The sequence below is a fragment of the Anabrus simplex genome, chromosome 8 (genome assembly GCF_040414725.1).
Source record: "Anabrus simplex isolate iqAnaSimp1 chromosome 8, ASM4041472v1, whole genome shotgun sequence".
Lineage (NCBI taxonomy): Eukaryota > Metazoa > Arthropoda > Insecta > Orthoptera > Tettigoniidae > Anabrus > Anabrus simplex.
Window position 1 is genome coordinate 242,657,974 of NC_090272.1, and position 21,949 is coordinate 242,679,922.

Genomic DNA, 21,949 nt, shown 5'->3' on the forward strand with positions numbered 1-21,949 from the left:
TCGTTGCAGGAACGTACTGTGTTCAAACATGTGAAAAACCAATTTTTAGAAAGAAAGGTGACGATTCTCTTCACATTTATTGAAGTAGGATGAGAAAATGTTTCTGGATACCTTGAATTGCTTCAGTTAAAGGACGGAAGACCAAAGCATCTCTGGGCGTCGGGAACTTATACTACCGTCGGCGTAGGAGGAACAAATTGAAGGTTGTTCAAGAGAGGGTGAATGTACTGTACATCGTTTTCGTTTTTCCTCCTTTAACAAAAGCGGTAATGAAGTCAGTAATTACGTTTATCTTTACTAATATTCTCTATCAGAAATGCGCATCTCAGTGAAGATATTCAGTCATATCCATTTCTATTCACATATATGGACCAAGTATTGCAAGTACTGTATTTGAGTATCTAACGCTCTCTTGTTAAACAGTAATTACGTGCACGTTTGGCTTACGTCCATAGAATTAATCTCGGCACGTTTTTCATTTTTAAAATGATGGTCTTGAAGAATGTCTTGTGCTCAAAGACGAGCTGCTATATCCTTGAGGCTGAATCAAGTTACGGATACGGACCACCCCTTCTAAATATGAACGTGTTTACTGTTCTGCACATGCTTATATAAACAGCTTACATACACGAGACCGGATTGAGGTATGTGTGTGATACACTGAACATATAAACAGCGGAAGTAACGGTATGTGTGGTTTCCTGTGTCAATTTACTTTCGTTTCTAGACAACACTAGCGAATTTGTGAACTTCACTTCGGTTGATATCATGATACGGGTGTTTACGACGCGATTCTTCGTATTTCAACAAGCTTATTATTATTATTATTATTATTATTATTATTATTATTATTATTATTATTATTATTATTATTAAGACGAACTCTGAGCCTTTAGGATAGGAATTCTCTTGAATTTGCACGTCACAGTTGTCCATGAAGGTTTTGGATTGTCTAACATTTCGAGGACGGTTACGATCGTATCCTCTCGCCGTGTTTTCTTCCTTTCAAAGAGGAGTCCTATCGGGGTTGCACGAGGAAGGTGTGGAGTGTGGTAACTGCAGTTCCCATGGAAGTGCTGCCTCTTGAGAAACAATGGGTAATGTAATGACACTTGGCAAATCACGACATGGCTTTTATAAGCAGCTCCACTTTCGTTCGGTTGAATTGTACAATCGGACAGAAGTTAATGGAAGTGTTTCGTATTATTTTGTGATTAATCATCTGCTATTTCACAGCATCGACAGGGATAAACGATCTCTACAGGTGTGATGGCAGTCTTAGATCCTTTCCTATAGAACACGTATGACCTAGGTCACCATAGCTCAACTGATAAGAGCATCCGACGGAAATCGGAAGGTTTCCGGTTCGGATCCCTCGGTGCGCGGTGTTCGGTATGTGTTACATGTACTGAACACGTCGTAATACGTTGACATTCTATTTCGATAATGATTATGAAAATGAAATGGCGTATGGCTTTCCGAGGACATGTTCGGCTCGCCAGGTGCAGGTCTTTTGAATTGACGTTCGTCGTGATGAGGATGAAATGATCAATCGAACCCAGGACCCCTTTGACCAAAGGCCATCACGCTAACAATTTTGCCATGGAGCCGATAATAATAGCACAGGCAAACAAGATGACTGTTGATATCGTGTAAGTTCTTCGCAGAGACACGGGGTTTGTGTTTAAATGTACGCTATGTGCAGTTTTGCGTGAATCCGGGATTTAGGGACGTGATTAAAGATCCCACATGCACTAATTAGGATTCGAACATGCCAGTAGCCTGTATGAAAATGAAAATCCACAGCGTGTTTCCGGTCATTGATCCCCATGCCGCACTCCTCGGTGACTGACAGAATGATACTGGAGAGTGTTGCTGGAATGGAAGACGGTAGGGAAAACCGGAGTACCCGGAGAAAATCCTTTGTCCAGCACAAATCAAACATGCAGTGACGGAACCAAGCGCCAGCAGGCTCTAGCGTCCTCCAAAATAAGAAGGCATTTGGGTTTATCAGCCAAAGAACAATTTTTCATTTCTAAGTTATTTATGCCTAAAGCAGTGATGGACTTGGTATTTCGTGTGCAAAACGGGAATGTTTTTAAATAGCTGCGGTTCGTGGTGTAGAAGATTGCTTTTAGGGAAGTACAAGTGCGTGACCACCCACGCTGCGACTTCTCCGCAAGCTTGTTTATCAGATAACATACTGTTCCTAAATCTCGCTTATTGAGGTTTTATGGACAAAATGCCAAGGGTGTGGTGCCGATGTTGTCTAAATCCATCAGATTTCCGTAACACGTGTCTGAAAAGATATCATTGTCATCTAACGCCGAAGAATTGAACAAAACGTCTTCAATGTTTCCGCCACATGTTGCCTGCAGCGCTTCGACGGCAAACTCGCCAGTGACTTTCAGTGCCATCGTGAGCGAGTGTCGCGCATTATTTGCCGGTTAGACACAAAGGCAAACGGTGTTTTTCTTCCTTCATCTGTACTCCCCAGGCATAGATTCTAAGTTGACTGGACCCCCTGTGGGTGGGGGACGCAGATGAATACACCCACGGTATCCCCTGACTATCGTAAGAAGCGATTAAAAGGGGCGACCAAGGGATGATTGAATAAGATCCATGAAACTACTTGTGATCAGTACCATCACGCGGAGAACACCATGGGTCGCCTTTACTTGATATGTTAGGTACACAATAGGTTTGTGATTAGTAGCAGCAGGAAGTGGTTCACTGTTGGTTCACAGTACCTCGCATTAGTACTACTATATTACTATGCGGAACACCACGGGCTTACGTTGCCTGTGATTAGTATCCATTATGTGAGGAACACCATGGGTTTGCGTTCCCTGTGAGTGGCGCCATTATGTGAGAAACACCATAGGTCTGCGTTACCTGTGCGACGTACAACACTTGTGAGTAGTACCATAATCTGTGGAACAGCGTGAGTCTACGCTACTTTTGACTAGCACCGCAACATGAGAAATACCATGGTTCTACTTTACTAGCGGTAAGTACCATTATGAGAGGGCATTGACCTGGATTTTGGACTTTCTTATAACTGCAAGTGCGGCCAGTATCCAGTAATCGGGAGATAGTGGGTTCGAACCCCACTGTCGGCAGCCCTGAAGATGGTTCTCCGTGGTTTCCCATTTTCACACCAGGAAAATGCTGGGTCTGTACCTTAAGACCACGGCCGCTTCCTTCCCATTCCTAGGCCTTTCATATCCCATCGTCGCCATAAGACATGTCTGTGTCGGTGCGACGTAAAGTAAGTAGCAACAAAAAAAGACTGTTATTCAGAAAGTTTTGAGCAAGCTTGCTACTTAAGAACGTCTTAAGTATGATAGTTGAAAGTGGCCGTTGTTTGAACGTCTGTTTGCTGCTAATATCGCCTGCCTGTTGTATACAACGGGATTCTCGTTCCCATATACTGAGTTTGTGTGTAATTTCCCGTCATTGTTATATGGTTGTTAGTCATTTTTGTCGTCTCGAGATCTTCACTGTAAATCCTTGCAGGACGCAGCCGTTTACAATGTGGAACACACGGTACTACCAAGTTCAAGGAGAGAGTTCTTATTTTGGTGGAAAGGTCTCACGCCTTGTAGCCCGTTCCTTGAACCCCTCTGTCTGTCGTCATTTCCGGGTATTTATGGGTCACCTCTGTTGGCTGGATAGCAAGAACCCTGCGTGAATCACACTCTTGAAAATGAACACTAATTTTAGCGTGCGTGCCATTGACCTCGCCGTCCGCAGGTAGGCCCCTTGCATCACCAGCTGATCGTCTTTGGTAATACAGTCCGTATCCCTGCTTCCATGCCATTATTATTATTATTATTATTATTATTATTATTATTATTATTATTATTATTATTATTATCATTATTATTATTATTATTATTGTTGTTCGGCTCCTTGACAGAATGGTGAGCGTAGTAACCTGTTCAGTGTGTGTATTCCTCTGAACACAGTTTTCTTCATGTACAGTCACTCAGAAAGAGAATGAGCACATTTTATTGTATAAGTTGCCCGCGGGTACACTCTTCTCGGAAACAATTGAACCTGTAGACACAATGTTTGTTACGTCTATCCACAGAGTTCGTATCTACATGCGAGATAGTCTAATAATAAATATTGAAGGCGAGGAACGTACGATACCAGCGAGCGTACAAACAAAACAACCCAACAGTGAATACATTCTCGTACCTAGAGTTGACGCCGGGAAGGGAATCCGGTCGTGAAACTGGGCCAAAATTCACGTCACGTGCTGACCTCAGTACCTTGCTATTAGGGCCAGGAGGATGTTTGATTATTATTGTTGTTATTATTATTATTATTATTATTATTATTATTATTATTATTATTATTATTATTATTATAACAATACAGGGGTTGTACAGAAAAAGGTATACAGCCGAATTTTCTGGACGAGCAGGAAGAGTTAATGCGTTATAACCAAGTTTTCATCTTGTTGGTTTCTTAAGTATTACTTTCCGAAGACTGTCTCCACGATTGATTGATTGATTGATTGATTGATTGATTGATTGATTGATTGATTGATTGATTGATTGATTGATTGATTGATGTTTCATTTGAAGGTCCATTTAACCTCCTGGCTCGTGTACCTCGTGAAGGTCTGGGTAGCCTCATGCGCCGCTCCACAAGTGGAAGTCTCGCCACCAGCGCTTCCCTTTTTAAAATAAATATTTGTCAGCATTCTTCATTAGGTAAATGAATACACCGTTCATGGTAAAAACATTGCCCAAGTTATCTTAAAGTTATAATTTATTGCTTCTTTTTCGTGACGTTATTTCTCTCTCTAGTACCCTGGGCTTTGTACAGTCAACCACACGAAAATTGGACGTCGCACAAGATCCTCTTCTTTGAAATAGGATGAACATATTGTGCAGGTGGTAGTTTCTGTCCGCAGTTTACAAATATCCTCGCATTTCGAGAATGTATAAAATTAAATACTGTATTTCTTTGCGGAGCATTTTTGTGTGGTTGAGTGGATCTGGCACCTACAGTAAGTAAGCTACATATAGGTACATTTCATTTATTCATTGATAATCTGGAACTAGTGACCAGTGAGACTACCACGCCCGAGAAGAAACCGGCAGCTTGAATCAGAGTTGTGCATATATCGGGCTTTAAAGTAAAGAGACAGGAAGCGACGTTCTGTGGGCGGGCTGTATTGACGGGAAGTGTCTCCGCGACTTTGATGTGTCCCGACATTTATTAGAGCCAGAGTTCTTAAATCTCGGTTCAACATTGCCAGTACTCGCGAATCTTTAAGATTACCTGCACAGTTTTGCATGAAACCCTTCCGACGAGGGTGGGTGTGTTCAGGCACTCTCTTGTGCGATCTGTTCTGTCACCTGCCGACAATATACGACTGAAATATCTAATCGATTTTCTTCTCTCCTTCAAAAATCGACTACCGCGAACTTGGGGATCCAAAGACCACTGGTAGTGTAATTGCTGCCTGGGAGACTGATTACCCCGGATCGAGTCGCCTTGACAGAGAATAGTGCAAACGTCGGCAAACTGTACAACAAGACGGTTCAACCCGGAAAAAGAACAATACCACTGCTATATTCGGTGCTGATGGTCGTACAATGGGATTTTCAGCCTCTTGGATCATAATTTCAGAATTTATAGGATTTATTATCCCTATATTTAGTTTCATGGCAGTGATAATATTTTAGTGTAAACAACACCATTTTGATATATTTGACGGTAGAATGTTTGAATTCTTCTGGTAACCTGACATTATCTAAAAATAACCATTCAGCTCCATATTTTCAGCATCAGAAATTCTAATTTAAGCTATTAAAGCTCATAAATCCAGTGTGGGCAAGTCCACTGACATCCTGGCAGTTGAGCCATTGCTAGTTGACCAAGGAAGACGAGAGCCCGATCTACCTCTACCAACAAACGTGGCATTTTGTGCCACCCCCTGTGGTATCCCCTGCCTGTCGTAAGAGGCGACTAAAAGGGGCCTCAGGGGCTCTGAACATTGGAGCGTGGGTTGGCGACCACGGGGCCTTCAGCTGAGTCCTGCCATTTCTTCCACTTACTTGTGCCAGGCTCCTATCCGACCTCCCTTGGTCAACTCTTGTTTTTTCAGACCCCGACGCTATTAGATTTGCGAGGGCTAGGGAGTCTTTCATTTTCACCCCTTCGTGGCCCTTGTCTTCCTTTGGCCGATACCTTCATTTTTCGAAGTGTCGAACCCCTTCCATTTCTTATCTCTGATTAGTGTTATATAGAGGATGGTTGCCCAGTTGTACTTCCTCTTAAAACAATAATCACCACCACCACCACCACCATCTGAAGCCCTCAATTGACGAAACTTCTGTTGTTAAATATATGTAGTTTTTTTGGTTGTAAAAATAACTTTGTTTTCATTCTTATTAGAAATAGTAACCTCAACTTTTCGACAAATTCGTTCACTGGTTGGAACGTGGCCCGTCGCGCTTTATTTTCGTTAGTGTTTACGCGTAGGCTTAATATTTATTTTTAAATTAAAATGTCTTATCCTGAAGATTAGAGAATAGTAGGGGACGGAGATAGGGCAGATTGAACATGGTGGATATGCGGGGGAAACGTATAAACAAACGAGGGCGTGAGGTCGTCATGGCGTCTTCTTTTTCGAACTGAGTATAATCTCCCCCTTTACATATTTAATTCCCTGCCGGGCTGAGTGGCTCAGACGGTTGAGCGCTGCCCTTCTGACCCCAACTTGGCAGGTTTGATCCTGGCTCAGCCCGGTGGTATTTGAAGGTGCTCAAATACGTCAGCCTCGTGTCGGTAGATTTACTGGCACATTAAAGAACTCCTGCGGGACTAAATTCCGGTACCGACTTAGACATAAGTCAAATATACTTCTAATGTTTAAGCTTTAAGTTATCAATCCTTTACACATCAAATTAATACATACAAAGCAGTTGCACAGTTTGATGGTGTTGACAATAATATTCACTTTTCTATTTACAAGTTTCTCAGAACAGTATCAAAATATAAGTACTCAACAATTGGCTAGTCTCAAAAATGTGTATACTGAACATAGTGGCATGTCTTATCTGGTCATCTGTATAAAACTATAAAATCGCAATACCCATTGCTATTATTATCATGTTAAGGCTGAACATCACTTTGTTAACGATGGAGTACTAGAAAAATTACCTGGCTCCTAGATCTGTCCTATACATAAGAAACTTGGTGGAAGATCAAATTTAAGTAACTGTAGAGGAGTAACTGAGCAGACGGGTGGTCGGGAATGAGTACAGGTGATGGCAGTAAAAACAATAATGGATGAAACAGAACAGATACAAGATGTACGTTGCAGCAATCGATAAGCGGACGGGCTGCTGAGGCAGCGGAGCAATTGAAGACAAATATTCGAAATTTAAATTCTCTATCAAAGTGAAAGATGGTCTAGTAGTGAGGAGGAGATTTTCAAAATTCTCACTTACAGTATTTGTAGTGTTTATCTTCAAATCAGAAGCCTCTCCATTTCTGGAGAACCAAGATATTTCTGGTCTGATCTTCGTGGACGGTATCTTAATACTCTCATTGACACCTGTCAAGATGCAAAGTAGTATTAATAAAATAGCAAATAATGGGATCTAAAAGTAATCCACAGAAACCCAGAGTTATGGTGTGTAAAGGCAATGGCAAACTCTCAAAAAGTCAAGAGTGGTGGATGGGTAAGACAAAGCTAGAAGTTGAACACCTATGGACGATTATATGGAGCAATGACTGATGGTCAGAACAGATAAAAAGAGCGAAGGAGTCTAGAATAATGCCCAAACATCGAATATAAAGCTCGCAGGAAGGTATAATTTAGCAGTTAAAGCAAAGTTATTGTATAGAGCAGAAATTTGGGGAGTAGATGGTGTAATTGCAGCATTAGATGTAGTCGTAAGTAAATTTGTCAAAATAATTACGGGATTGCCAAGTTGTACTGAAAATAATGTGATGTGTGAAGGGAGTGAGTATACGGGCAGGTATTATTAAACAAACAGTTAAATATCGCTTGAGACTAAAGATGGGGGTAGGAGATGAAATTCTAGTCATAGTATGCTGTAGACTGGTTTGATACAGCTCTCCATAACACCCTAACTTTTCATTTCTACATAACTACATCCTACATCTGCTCTAATCTACTCGTCATATTCGCACTTTGCTCTACCTCTACCGTTTTTACATCTTACACTTCCCTCAAAATCTAGCTTACAAGTCTGGGTTTTTTATGATGTAACCTATCGTTCTATCTCTTCTAGTCAAATTTAGCCAAATCGATGTCCTCTCTCCAATTTGATTCAGTATCCCTTCCTTCGTTATTTTATCTACCCATCTCAACTTCAGCATTCTTCTGTAACACCTCATTTCAAAAGCTTCTATGCTCTTTCTTTCTGAGCTACTTATCGTCCATATTTCACTTCCATACAATGCCACACTCCAGACGAAAGTCTTCAAAAACATATTTCTAATTCCTTTATCAATGTTCGAGGTGAACATATTTCTTCTCTTAAGAAAGGCCTCCCTTGCTTGTGCTAGTCTGCATTTTATGTCCTCCTTACTTCTGCCATCAATAGTTATTTTACTACCCAAGTAACAATAGTTATCTACTACGTCCTTTAAGACTTAATTTCCTAATCTAATATTTCCTGCATCACCTGCCTTCGTTCGACTGCACTCCATTACTTTTGGTTTTGGACTTGTTTATTTTCATCTTGTATACCTTCCTCAAGGCTCTGTCCATACCATTCAGCAGTTTCTCAAGATCTTTTGCTGAGTCATATAAAATAGGAATATCATCGGCAAATCTCAGGGTTTTGCTTTCCTCTCCATGGACTTCGATTCCCTTTCCAAATTCCTCTTTGATTTCCTTTATCGCCTGTTCTACGTAAACATTGAGTAGGAGAGGGGACAACCTGCAGCCTTGCCTCACTCCTTGCTGGATTGCTCCTTTTCAAAGCCCTCGATTCTTATCACTGCAGAGTGATTTTTGTATACATTGTAGATAATTCTCCTTCCTCGGTATCTGATTCCGACCACCTTTAGAATCTCTTTCAGCCATTATTCCTTAGCTGTCCTGCACTTTCTATCTACTTCATTCTTTATTCGCCTGTATTCTTTTCTGCCCTCCTCAATTTTTTTGCATTCTTGTACTTTCGTCGTTCGTCAGTCAGGTCTAGTATCTCGTGAGTTATCCAATGTTTCCTAGTTGATTTTTCCTTTCTTTCTAACTTTTCGTCAGCGGCCTTACTGATCTCATTCTTCACGACTGTCCATTCTTCCCCGACTGTGTTTCCTTCAGCATTTTCATTTAGTCCTTTTGTTACATGTTTCTTGAAATAATCCCTCACACTCTTTTCTTTCAACTTGTCTGGATCCCATCTCCTTGAATTCGTTCCTTTCTTCAACTTCAGATGGCATTTTTTGACCAACAGGTTGTGAGAGTCTTGAAATCCACCATCTGGTTTTTGAATCTTTGCCTAATCATAATGAATTCTATTTGATACATTCCAGTGTCTCCAGGTCTCGTCCATGTATACAGCCGTCGTTTGTAGTGTTTGAATCAAGTGTTAGCAAGGACTAAATTATGATCGGTGCAGAATTCAACCAGCCGGCTTTCTCTTTCATTGCTTTGTCCCGATCCGAATTCTAGTGTTTTACCTTCTCCTCCTTGGCCTACCACTGCATTCTAGTCTCCCATCATAATTAGACTCTCGTCACCTTTTACATATTGTATTAAATCTTCAATCTCTTCATATATTCTATCGATTTGCTCATCATCCGCGGAACTAGTAAGCATATAGACCTGCACTGTTGTGGTGGGCATTGGCTTGGTGTCTATTTGACGACAATAATCCTTTCACTATGCTGGTCGTAGTAGCTTACCCGCTGCCCTATTCTCTTATTCATTATTAAACCAACCCCTGCATTTCCCCTGTTTGATTTTGTGTTGATAATACTGTAGTCGGCCGACCAAAAATCCTGCTCTTCCTGCCAACGCACTTCACGTATACCAACTACATCTAACTTTAGTTTAACCAGATTTCAGATTCTCTATCCTACCACAACGATTCAAACTTCTAACATTCCACGCTTCGACTCGCAGAATATCATTATCCATCTTCCTGGTGATTGCCCCCTCTCGCGTAGTCCCCACCCGGAGATCCGAATGAGAGACTAGTTTACCTCCGGAAATTTTACCCGGGATGACTCTATCACCAGTACATCATTCATACAGAAAGAGCTGCATGTCCTCGGCAGCAGTGTCAACAGAGGTAAGCCATGTTGAGTATTATTACAAGACCATATCAATAATGTAGAGTTTGAGGGATGTTCCACCATTCAATACATTACAACAATTTATTCAATTATAGAAGACCGGTTTCGACTCCATGGAGTCATCATCAGTTCTTGGTGAAAATTAAATTAAGGGGAAACTGATAACAATCATCATAATGAAAAATCCATGCGCCTATAGGTGGTTGCTTAGAAATACATAATTGAGTTGATAGATATCACCTAGAAATGTAACATACATTTGGCAAGGAGAACTTGGAGCTTAGAAAGTTCCCAGTTCTGGCTCTAACAGTCTTGTGTTCATAGAACACGGAACACTGGAATTACATGTACTGGATTGAAAATATATACAAAACACAATAAGGACACCTTTAATGTTGCGGAAAACTTGGCTCTCTAAGAGCATTCTTGGATTTGACAGTCCTGTTTCTGTCTGAAAAAGATTGGATGAAATACATTCATTGTGTGTACATGTACATGTAATCCCAGTGTTCCGTATTCTATGAACACACGACTGTTAGAGCCAGAACTGGGAACTTTCTAAGCTCCAAGTTCTCCTTGCCAAGTGTATGTTACATTTCTAGGTGATATCTATCAACTCAATGATGTATTTCCAAGCAACCACCTATAAGGTGCATGGATTTTTCATTATGATGATTGTTATCCGTTTCCCCTTAATTTAATTTTCACCAAGAACTGATGATGACTCCATGGAGTCGAAACCGGTCTTCTTATAATTGAATAAATTGTTGTAATGTGTTGAATGGTGGAACATCCCTCAAACTCTACATTATTGGTTAAACGTCAACACGGAAATGAAGATCATAACTTACGATAGACCATATCAGTCAATCATCTAGACTGCCGCCCTTGCAACTTCCGAAAGGCTGCTACCCCCCTTTCGTTCGATGAAACATTCGTTAATCTGGTCTCTCGACAGATACCGATCCGATATGGTTGCACCTACGGCTCGGCTATCTGCGTCATTGGGACAAGCAAGCCTCCCTACCGCGCCAAGGTCACATGGTTCGCAGGGGAGGAGTCGTAGCATATCAGCACCAAATGAAACATCAAAATGAAGGTACTGGGCGGGGGAAATTACTGGATGACGTGGGAATGTGGTACTACTTGGAAATTAGTGTATTAAGGGAAGATGCAAGGTAGACAACCAATAGGGACACAAATGTTAGCAAAGAGGGAAATGAGAGGAATTATTGGGTGGTTGATGGGAGTATTCAAGAATAAAGCCATAAAAGGAAAAAACAAACATCAATGTATTTTATGCCATACTCATGTTGTTAAAGCTCACATCTGCTAAAAGACTGTAAAGAAACCAGAGAAGTAAGAGAGAAATAGTATATAGATTTTCTTCTGTCGTTCAAACATCTACACATTTCAGAGAGTGAACAGTGATGGATGGGTAAGACAAATGTAGCACTTGACGATTATAAACAGCAAGGAATTGAAAAAGACGAGCTCGTTTTATCAAATTACAAAGAAAATTAGGTAGGTGGTGGTGTTTGTGAGAAACATCGATCCTAAAACACGGTTGGTGACTCAGAAAGCGGAGGTATGATTTAGAACGATTAAATATCGAAATTTGATTGGACCCGAGGTATAGGCCTACAGGAAAGTGCTTCCTGGGAGCAGACGTTTTTAGGGATGAACTCGTGGTGGTGAGGTAATGTGGGACGAATGAAAGGGAGTGACTCTGCCATCTAGGGTAGGAGATCAGGATCTGTCGCATATTAGCCTTCTGTAATGTAGGGAGCTAAAAATAAACAGTATTAAATAAAGGATCACTTGTTTCGTCCAGTCTATCACTCATATTTACTGTTACATGTGTACTGAATTCAAAACTGAGCATATGTTTGTAGTTGATTAATTTGCTGAACCGTTGTACATTTCTGTCTTCTGTTTTTTGTTTCAGCTTCGGGAAGCGAACTGGTGGCAGCGCTCGTCGCCCCAACGAGTGCTTCGTGCTCGAAACGTCCGAGATGATCGTGGTGAGTATCCGGCTGCTGTGCTGTACTCCATTACAATAACACTGCCTTACAAGGGCTCCATTGGCAGTCGTGCGTTGGCATATGCAAAGCAGCGGAATATTGCCATAAGAACACATATTTTATAATCTGGAATAAAAAAACTGATTACCGGGCTAGTTGGCCGCGGTTAGGGGCGCGGAGCTGTGAGCTTGCATCTGGCAGATAGTGGGTTCGAATCCCACTGTCGGCAGCCCTGAATATGGTTTTCCGTGGTTTCCCCATTTTCATACCAGGCAAATGCTGGGGGTGTATCTTAATTAAGGCCACGGGCGCATAGAAAAGCGAAATTGTCTTTGTGTAATTAACTGTAGTGGTCCTGTGTGGCCATAAAATATAAATTACAAATCTTCGCACTGGTTAACCATGGATTTTTAAGAACGCCGAGAAATTGACCATAAATCTGACTGGTATCTTCGAAAGGGGCAGAGCCCTAGTGGAGGTGATGCTCTTTTATTTTTAGTTCACGGGATTGACGATAGGAACGTCCTTTGCGATGTGCGACCTGTTGCCAACTGTTAAGGAAATGTCCAACGGACTGTTGTTCCGAAATTTGTTTTAAGCTACAACCACTAAATTACTTTTTTTCCTTGCCGTGCGGCAGTATGCGCCGCGGCGATGGTTAAGAGCCTCTTCGGGGGCCACTGTTCTCATGACAGAGCTTGGTCTGGATTTCGAAAGGTAGGTTACAGCTACTAAATTACATATTTTTCTTGGCGTGTATCCTGCTGTGTTTTTATTCTGCGCGGGTTGGTAACGGTAGCAGCGAGTTAGGAATTACGGGAATTACGTCATATCGGCCAATGGCCGTGCTCGTAGCTGGCCGGCTAATGGTCGATGGCGCGTGAAAACTTTCGTTGTTATAAAAGTAATTAAATGTGCTTTGTAAACTTTTGCGAGATGATGGTCTCACTTTTAACGAAATCGCCTATAATGTAAGATTTGAGAAAACTTAACGACAGAACTTGTGCCACTTGGTGTGCTGTATGCCTTGTGTTCCATTTTATGACAGGGTCAGGAGTCAATTTTTTCCTGCAATATGGCTCATATCTGCGTTGAGAAACTTCATATTCGTGTGGGAATGCGGCTGAGCACGAAAAGGGCGTCTTGCTTCGCGATGCAGAGATAAGTTTGAGAGAATATTTTTAAGGGCGTTACTAAACAACACATGCAGAGGCGGCCTAGTACTGGTGTAGCTTTGACAAGTAAATGTTTCGAAACCTCTGAGCTATCGGGGATCGTTGTATTCCTTCTAATTGAATATTTGTATTTCTTTAATTACGGTATCTTTAATTAACATGCTTAAGTACCATCTCGACATCCATCTACAGTTGAAATCCTATGTTTGGGATGGCTGATGACCGTCTTCCTTGATACGGTATTTTGCTTCAAGCTGCGTGCATCTCTTTACAGTCCCTGAGACCAGTTTTACGTTGGTGGCAGAACCAGGAATCGATCCCACACCAATGAAGCAGGAAGCTGTTATGCTAATCCTTAGACTAAGGTGACAAATTTTATTGATGACTTTCATAAGAGGACTCACCGTGTTTGAGGTTCAAGGTGCACAAGTCCTCCCAGCGACACGGCCAGGAGGATACTCTTGATCCACAGGACACTACCATTATGTTTCTCGTTTATAACCGCTCACCAAATAACTTCATCCACCATTTTTAAACATAATTTAAGATGATAAACTGTAAACTACTATCAGCAAATGGGACACACACAAGGAACAAATGTGAACTGAATGACACACTTCAGACTTCCACTTTTACTAGAATTCCACATTTGGTGTTTTAAGTGTCTTTTATATTGTCGTTATATATTTTAATGTGTGTTTTATGTTTTTTGGTAATGCAAACGGTAAGGGATTTTAATGATTGTAGATACACTAGAACTTGATCCCTAGTTGGGTTGAAACCGGTCCCTTAAACAAGTGACATGGTAAAAAAATATCTTTGCCATTTTACTTGCAGTGTGTTAACAGGTGGATAACCTTCACCCCTTGTCAGCCCGCATGCCGATGCAGTGTCAGTATTCATGGTTTGGTTCAAGAGACGTTAATCAGTGATGGAAATGGAAGCTCTAGAAAGGAATGAGGAGCAGTTGTTTGTTCTGAACGCAGATGGGAGGGAGGTCATAAGAGCTGCACGCACCCTTTGTCCACACCATGTCTGAACTCTTCCAAGGGCATTAGCAAGGCTGAATTTGACCAGATTCAGTTATTTCTCAAAATTAAGAACTATGCCAATATTTTCAGAGAAGAAATATAAGTTACAATTCATGTAGCAGAATGTGGTTCTCATATATATCTACTATTGCTACAAGTATTAAAATCAATTAAAGCTGCATTTAGATTTATATTTTTTAACATTTGAAAATGTTCATAATAATAGTATGACCGAAGCTACCGGATTGCTGTCCTGGATGTTGTTTGCGTACAAATTTCGATTTCGAATAATCCCACCATCTAGTTACGGAGCGAAATTCTTCTGGATCATTCCTAAAGCTTAGTTATATTATTTTCCTACACAGTGTGCCATTCGATTGCGACATGAGTACCAAGATATTTTCTTAGTGTGAATTCCTGCATTCTTATAATAGCCTAGCAAAGGTACCCGTGCTTCGCTACGGTATTCTACATTGTATACGGATATCGAAGTAAATGACTGAACATGCAGTAAATGAGACTGTTTTAAAATTGTATGTGTCTTAGCGTTATCCAAAAAACAGTATGGGGAGGTCCCCATACGTTTTTTCCAATGTAAAGTGTGAATTGCGGAGTTGTGATGATAACGGCAGGCTCACTTGCCTACTGCATTCACTATCGAGTTGGCAAGTTTTTATTATACTGTTAGGCCCCATTGCATACTGCGCGGTCACAATCGATTTGGGGAATTTTCGTTACATTGGCAGGCACACTTTCCTACTTCTAGACAGATTACAGTTGAGTTTTTATTATAATGACAGGCAACTTCCCTACTGTTAGTCAAAATTTAGTTGTGCAGTCATCATTATATTGACAGGCCTCTTTTCTTACCGCCAGCCACCTTACTGCCAGTCACATTTTAGATGGGTACATTTTTTTTATAATGGCGGGCACCCTTGCCTACAACCAAACACTATTGGGTAGGGGAGTTTTGACCAAAATTGCATGCTCCCTTGACTTCTGCAAGTCAAATCGAAAAGTGAATTATTCATTACAATGGTAGGCACTCCTTCCTAATGCCAGTTATACAGGAGTTTGAGGACCCTATTCCCACTGCCAGTCAGAGTCGATGTGGAGAGTACTGATTACAATAGCAGACACACACTTTCTCAATCGCTACAAATCGACATCAGTGAATACCTATACTGTATACAGATCGACATACGAGAATATACGCATTTCTACAATATTGCAGACCTTCATTTACAGATTCACTTGTGCTAAACGGTACGTCATATCGACAAACACATTGTACCATAAGACGCCGTATTTACCGGTCTTATGGCTGGTTCTATGATATTTCCCGCATCTCACCTGTTCATGGATCAGATTGAGTTAGAAACGTTGAATAGGGTGAAATTTGGGTAAGATTATCTCGCATTGCATTACTTTTCGGATAATTATGTGACAGCTACAAACATAGCATTTGTCTCACATATGGCTACTGGGTGAGCCAATGTTCTTGTAGAATTTGATGATTCTATCTTTCCTACAAGTGATTCAAAGTATGAATTATGTGTGTAAAAAGTACATATTTACATAAAATCGAGGAATAGAGACAAATCTATAAGGGATACAGATAGGACAAAAAGTCATAAGACCAAGGTTGTAGATCACTTCAAATTGAACGGAGATTATGGAATCCGTTGTGTGATCGGATTTCCCGTTTAGGCACGAAATACCTCGAAACGAAGGTCTACACCGTCATTAAAATTGCCTCCATATTTCGATATTCTTCGGGGATAAAAACTAAAAATTTTAAAGGTCATAGAAATTTTCCGCCGGTTACCGGCTAAAACTTATAATTTTGCCAAATTTCAATTTTCTAGCTCGTCTGGCAGATTGTGCCGCAATCTTGATTTTGCGGAAGGGGGGGGGGGGGGTAAAATTGAGGACTTTCAAGGAAACTATAGCTATAAAAATGCAGCTGATCATTATGACCCCTTAAACCGATAGCTGTACGAAAATTTCGCCAAAATAGTCAACGCACAGACACACGGTCGTTACGATTTTATTTATATAGATTACGAAACGTGTGAAATCTAAGAATGACTTTTAAACTGTATAAGGAAGGAGGAAAGCAACGGGAAACTACCTCACTCCGTATTTCCCTAGTAGGCCTCTTCAGTGATGCCTAGGCCATCTATGACAGCTGATGGCAGAGCTGTTGAGGATCCAACCAGCCTTAGGGCTGAAGACTGAACATACATACAAGGAAGATATTGAGGCTGTGAATGACGCCCACTAAACCTGGGGGAAACTCGAAATTATTGCCTGTTTGTTATTTAGGTTCTTGTATTTGCTCAAATTGTTGTAAGAAGTTTCATTTACTGGATCTGAAGTACTATCTAATGCTGACTTCTCCGTCGAATCCATCAGTTAATAATGTAAGGAGGGTATTTGCGTGGATTTCCTTGCTTTGGTTTTTTTCTTAGCTAGGAAGAAACTCGAAAAGAATTATGAGCGTAACACTGGTCTATTTTAAGAACAGATTAGTAAAATATATTTAATTTGAAATCTGTCCGATGTTTATTGTGACCAGCAGCAAGTGGAGCGGTCAGTAATTGTGAAACCTAAGCATTCGATATGTGTACATCGATATAGATTGCCGTGACCTCTGTTCTCGTTTCCTTCGCTCTGATCACATTCAAGTACTGATTGTTTGTTCATTTTTCTACTAGCTGATGTACCCGTGCTTCGCTACGGAATTCTAGGTTAGGTAGTTAACACGTTGTGAGCAAGGTTGTATTAAATTGCGTAGCACATAACGTTACCCTAGAAACGCGACGGGGAAGTCATCAAAGTTCCTTTATCATATCAAGACGGGGTTAGGGAATTTTCATTGTATGGTAGGCCCCCATGCCTACCATCAGTCACAATCAGATTCGGGAGTTTTTAATATAATGGCAGACTCAATCTCCGCCTGCATTTTTACATCCTCAGAAAGACTGCCTTAGTAGTTTTCCCAGCTGAAATGAACATAGGTCATTACAATGACGTCAGTAGGAATAGCGCGATTATAAGCAATGCTTTCATATGAAATACTCGATCAAATGAAAAACCACACATTTTCTCACTTTTAACGAACAGTACTACGCTGCCAATCTAACAGTCCAAAGTTCCAGAGCTGGAATGACCAAGCCGCAGAGAGCCGTATTCCGTGAACATACTTCGTCTTATTTCGGCCGGGTGGGGGTGCCGAATAGTGGAGAATGCCAGAGCAAAAACTATGCCCTTTTACTAATCTTTCCTAGGAGTACCCGTTAAGTCGGAAAATCATAGTTCACTACACAGTCGGCGGAAAAATCTATCTGACTTGGAGGCAAATTTTTTCTCCAAACCAGAGGAGAAACCCCCTCTTCACTGCTAATTTGGAATAAAATGAATGTAGAGTTTAATAAAAGTGACGAGGAAGAAGCAATGTTGAGGAAAGTAGAAGAGAAGGAGGAGGGAAGGAGAAGGTGGTAGTGTTTTTCGTTGGTACCAACAACGTAAGGCAAGCTGGTATAAGTACCAACATAGTTGGAAATGTGTGGGTTCTGTTAAACGCAGCACGGGTGAAGTTTAAGGAAGCGGTGATTGTTGTCAGTGGAATACTGTGTAGGAGGGATACTGACTGGAAGGTGATTGGGGATTTAAATGAGACTATGGAGTGGATATGTGGGAAACTGGGAGTGAGATTTCTAGATCCTAATGGGTGGGTACGAGATAAGGATCTGGGCTCAGTTGGCCTTCACTTAAACCGCAGTGGTACGTATAAGTTAGGACATTTGTTTGGAAGGGTAAAAGGGAGGTACATTCAGGGAAACGGGGTGGTCTAGGGAGCGTTGATAAGGGAACAGGGAACTGGAAATCCAGTAGGCATGGCATAAAAATGTTCGTGTTGAACTGTAGAAGTATTGTAAAGAAAGGAGTAGAATTGTAATAGGAGTTGAATCATGGCTGAGAAATGATATAATGGATGCAGAATTATTCTCACGGAACTGGAGTGTGTATCGTAGAGATAAGATAGAAATGGTGGGAGGGGGAGTATTCATTCTGGTGAAAGAAGAATTTGTATGCTACGAAAAAGTTAAAAATGACAAACATGGAATTCTAGGTGTGGGCTCATTTCTACAGATAATAGGTAACTTGATATCGTTGGAGTGTACAGACCGGGAAAGGGTAGCACTGACACGGATTCAGAATTATTTGATAAGATAATCAGCTATGTAGGAAACGACGTGGAAAGGAATGTCACGGTAGCGGGAGATCTGAATTTACCAAATGTCAATTGGGAAGGAAATGCGAAAGACAGGAAGCATGACCAACAAATGGCAAATAAGTTAATATGGGAAGGACAGCTGATTCAGAAAGTGATGGAACCAACTAGAGGGAAAAATATCCTGGATGTGGTGCTGGTAAAACCAGATGAGCTCTATAGAGAAACTGAAGTAATATATGGCATTAGTGATCATGAAGCTGTTTTTGTCGTAGTTAGAAATAAATGTGATAGAAAGGAAGGTCCTGAAAGTAGGACTATTAGACAGTAATGTATGGCTGATAAAACAGGCATGAGGAGTTTTTAAAATGTAACTATGATCGATGGAAAACGGTAAATAAAAATGTAAACAGACTCTGGGAATGGTTTAAAGCAATTGTGGAATGTGAAAACAGGTTTGTACCTTTAAAGGTGGTAAGGAATGGTAAAGACCCATCTTATTATAATAGAGAAATAAAGAGATTAAGAAGGAGGTGCAGATTGGACAGAAATAGAAGTGGCTGTGCAAGTAAGGAGAATTAAAGGAACTTACTAGGAGATGACTGCCTGCTGTCATTTCTTGATAGATACAGTACTTTCGCATCCCTATCTTGGCACAGGCCAGAGTAAAGTGTAGCTTCCACCGAAGTCCCAGTCAACATACATGGCTGTGACAATATGGAAGTTGCTGGGGTATGGGTAGTGCTGAGTAATGACAATTAGAGCATGACTAGTGCATTTGAGTGTTATGAAAGGTGCTGCTCACAGGGTCAGTCGTGCTGCAATAGTACTTCCTGACCCAGTGAGGAAAGCAATGGCAAACTATCTCACTCCTCATCTTGCCTACTACGCCTCATTTTGGTGCTGCCATTGGTTTTTCGGGTTTCCTTATAACAACATAAACTTTGGTGGTGCTATTTGAGGATCCAACCAGCCCCTGGGCTGATGACCTGACAGACAGACTAGGAAATTGAATCTAGCAAAGAAGGCAGCTAAGGATAACATGATGGCAAGCATAATTTGCAGTCACTTAAATTTTAGTGAAAAACGAAAGGGTATGTATAGGTATTTTAAGGCAGAAACAGGTTCCAAGAGAGGACATTCCAGGAATAATTAATGGTCAAGGGGAGTGTGTATGTGAGGATCTTCAAAAGGCAGAAGTATTCAGTCAGCAGTATGTAAAGATTGTTGGTTACAAGGATAATGTCTAGGTAAAGTAGGAGACTAAAGCTAAAGAAGTATTAACATTTACATATGATAACAATGACATTTACAATAAGATACAAAAGTTGAAAAGTAGAAAAGCGGCTGGAATTCATAACATTTTTGGGGATATACTAATGACTAATGACAATGGGTTGGGATATAGTATCGTATCAGTCGTACTTATCTTATTGTTGTTTGGTTGAAGGAGCTATACTAAATGAATGGAGAGTTGCTATAGTAGCCCCTGTGTATAAAGGAGAGGGTGATGGATAAGGCTGAAAATTACAGGCCAGTCAGTTTGACATGCATTTCATCTAAGCTTTGGGAAAGCATTTTTCCTGATTATATAAGAGATGTTTTCGTAATTCATAACTGGTTTGAGAGAAGGCAATTTGGGTTTAGTAAAGGTTATTCCACTGAAGCTCAGCTTGTAGGATTTCAGCAAGATATAGCAGATGTCCTAGATTCAGGAGGCCAAATGGACTGTAATGCGATTGACCTATCTAAGGCATTTGATAGGGTAGATCATGGAAGACTACTGGCAAAAATGAGTGCAATTGGACTAGACAGAAGAGTGACTGAATGGGTTGCTATATTTCTAGAAAATAGTTCTCAGAGAATTAGAGCAGGGGAAGCTTTATCTGACCCTGTAATAATTCAGAGGGGAATATTGGACCTTTATGTTTTCTTATGTATATAGATGATAGGAGTAAAGAAGTGGAATCGAAGGTAAGGCTTTTTGCGGATGATGCTATTCTGTATAGAGTTATAAATAAATTACAAGATTGTGAGAAACTGCAACGTGACCTCGATAATGTTGTGAGAGGGACAGCAGGCAATGGTATGTTGATAAACGGGGTTAAAAGTCAGGTTGTGAGTTTCGCAAACAGGAAAAGTCCGCTCGGTTTTAATTATTGCGTTGATAGGGTGGAAGTTCTTTTTGGGGATCATTAGTAAGTATCTAGGTGTTAATATAAGGAAAGATCTTCCTTTGGGTAATCACATAAATGGGATTGTAAATAAATGGTACAGAGCTCTGCACATAGTTATGAGGGTGTTCAGGGTTTGTAGTATGGATGTAAAGGAGAGGGCATATGAGTCTCTGGTAAGAGTATGGTTGCAGTGTATGGGACCCTCACCAAGATTACCTGATTCAAGAACAGGAAAAAATCCAAAGAAAAGCAGCTCGATTTGTTCTGGGTGGTTTCCGACAAGAGAGTAGCGTTACAAAAATGTTGCAACATTTGGGCAGGGGCCGATGACCTCGATGTTAGGCCCCTTTAAACAACAAGCATCATCATCATCATCATCATCATCATCGTCATCAAAATTTGGGCTGGGAAGACTTGGGAGAAAGGAGACGAGGTGCTCGACTAAGTGGTATGTTCCGAGCTGTCAGTGGAGAGGTGGCGTGGAATGATATTAGTAGACGAATAAGTTTGAGTGGCGTCTTTAAAAGTAGGCAAGATCATAATATGAAGATAAAGTTGGAATTCAAGAGGACAAATTGGGGCAAATATTCATCTACGGAGCTCGATAGCTGCAGTCGCCTTAAGTGCGGCCAGTATCCGGTATTCGGGAGATAGTAGGTTCGAACCCCACTGTCGGCAGCCCTGAAGGTGGTTTCCCATTTTCGCACCAGGCAAATGCTGGGGCTGTACCATAATTAAGGCCACGGCCGCTTCCTTCCCACTCCTAGCCCTTCCCTGTCCCATCGTCGCCATAAGACCTATCTGTGTCGGTGCGACGTAAAGCAACTAGCAAAAAGAAAAGTTATAGGAAGGGGAGTTATGGATTGGAATAACTTACCAAGGGAGATATTTAATAAATTTCTAATTTCTTTGAAATCATTTAAGAAAAGGCGAGGAAAAGGATAAGGAATCTGCCACCTAGGCGACTGCCCTAAATGCAGATCAGTATTGATTGATT

The 21,949-nt window shown here is 41.0% G+C and overlaps 1 protein-coding gene across 1 annotated transcript in view; it reads left to right on the forward strand.

Annotated features, from left to right (window-relative positions):
• PDZ-GEF (PDZ domain-containing guanine nucleotide exchange factor) overlaps positions 1-21,949 on the forward strand; it is a 735,817-nt gene that overhangs the window by 483,342 nt on the left and 230,526 nt on the right. The window contains exon 3 of the mRNA XM_067152787.2: positions 12,254-12,329. Coding sequence (XP_067008888.1) covers positions 12,254-12,329 — 76 coding nt within the window. The remainder of the gene's footprint in view (positions 1-12,253; positions 12,330-21,949) is intronic.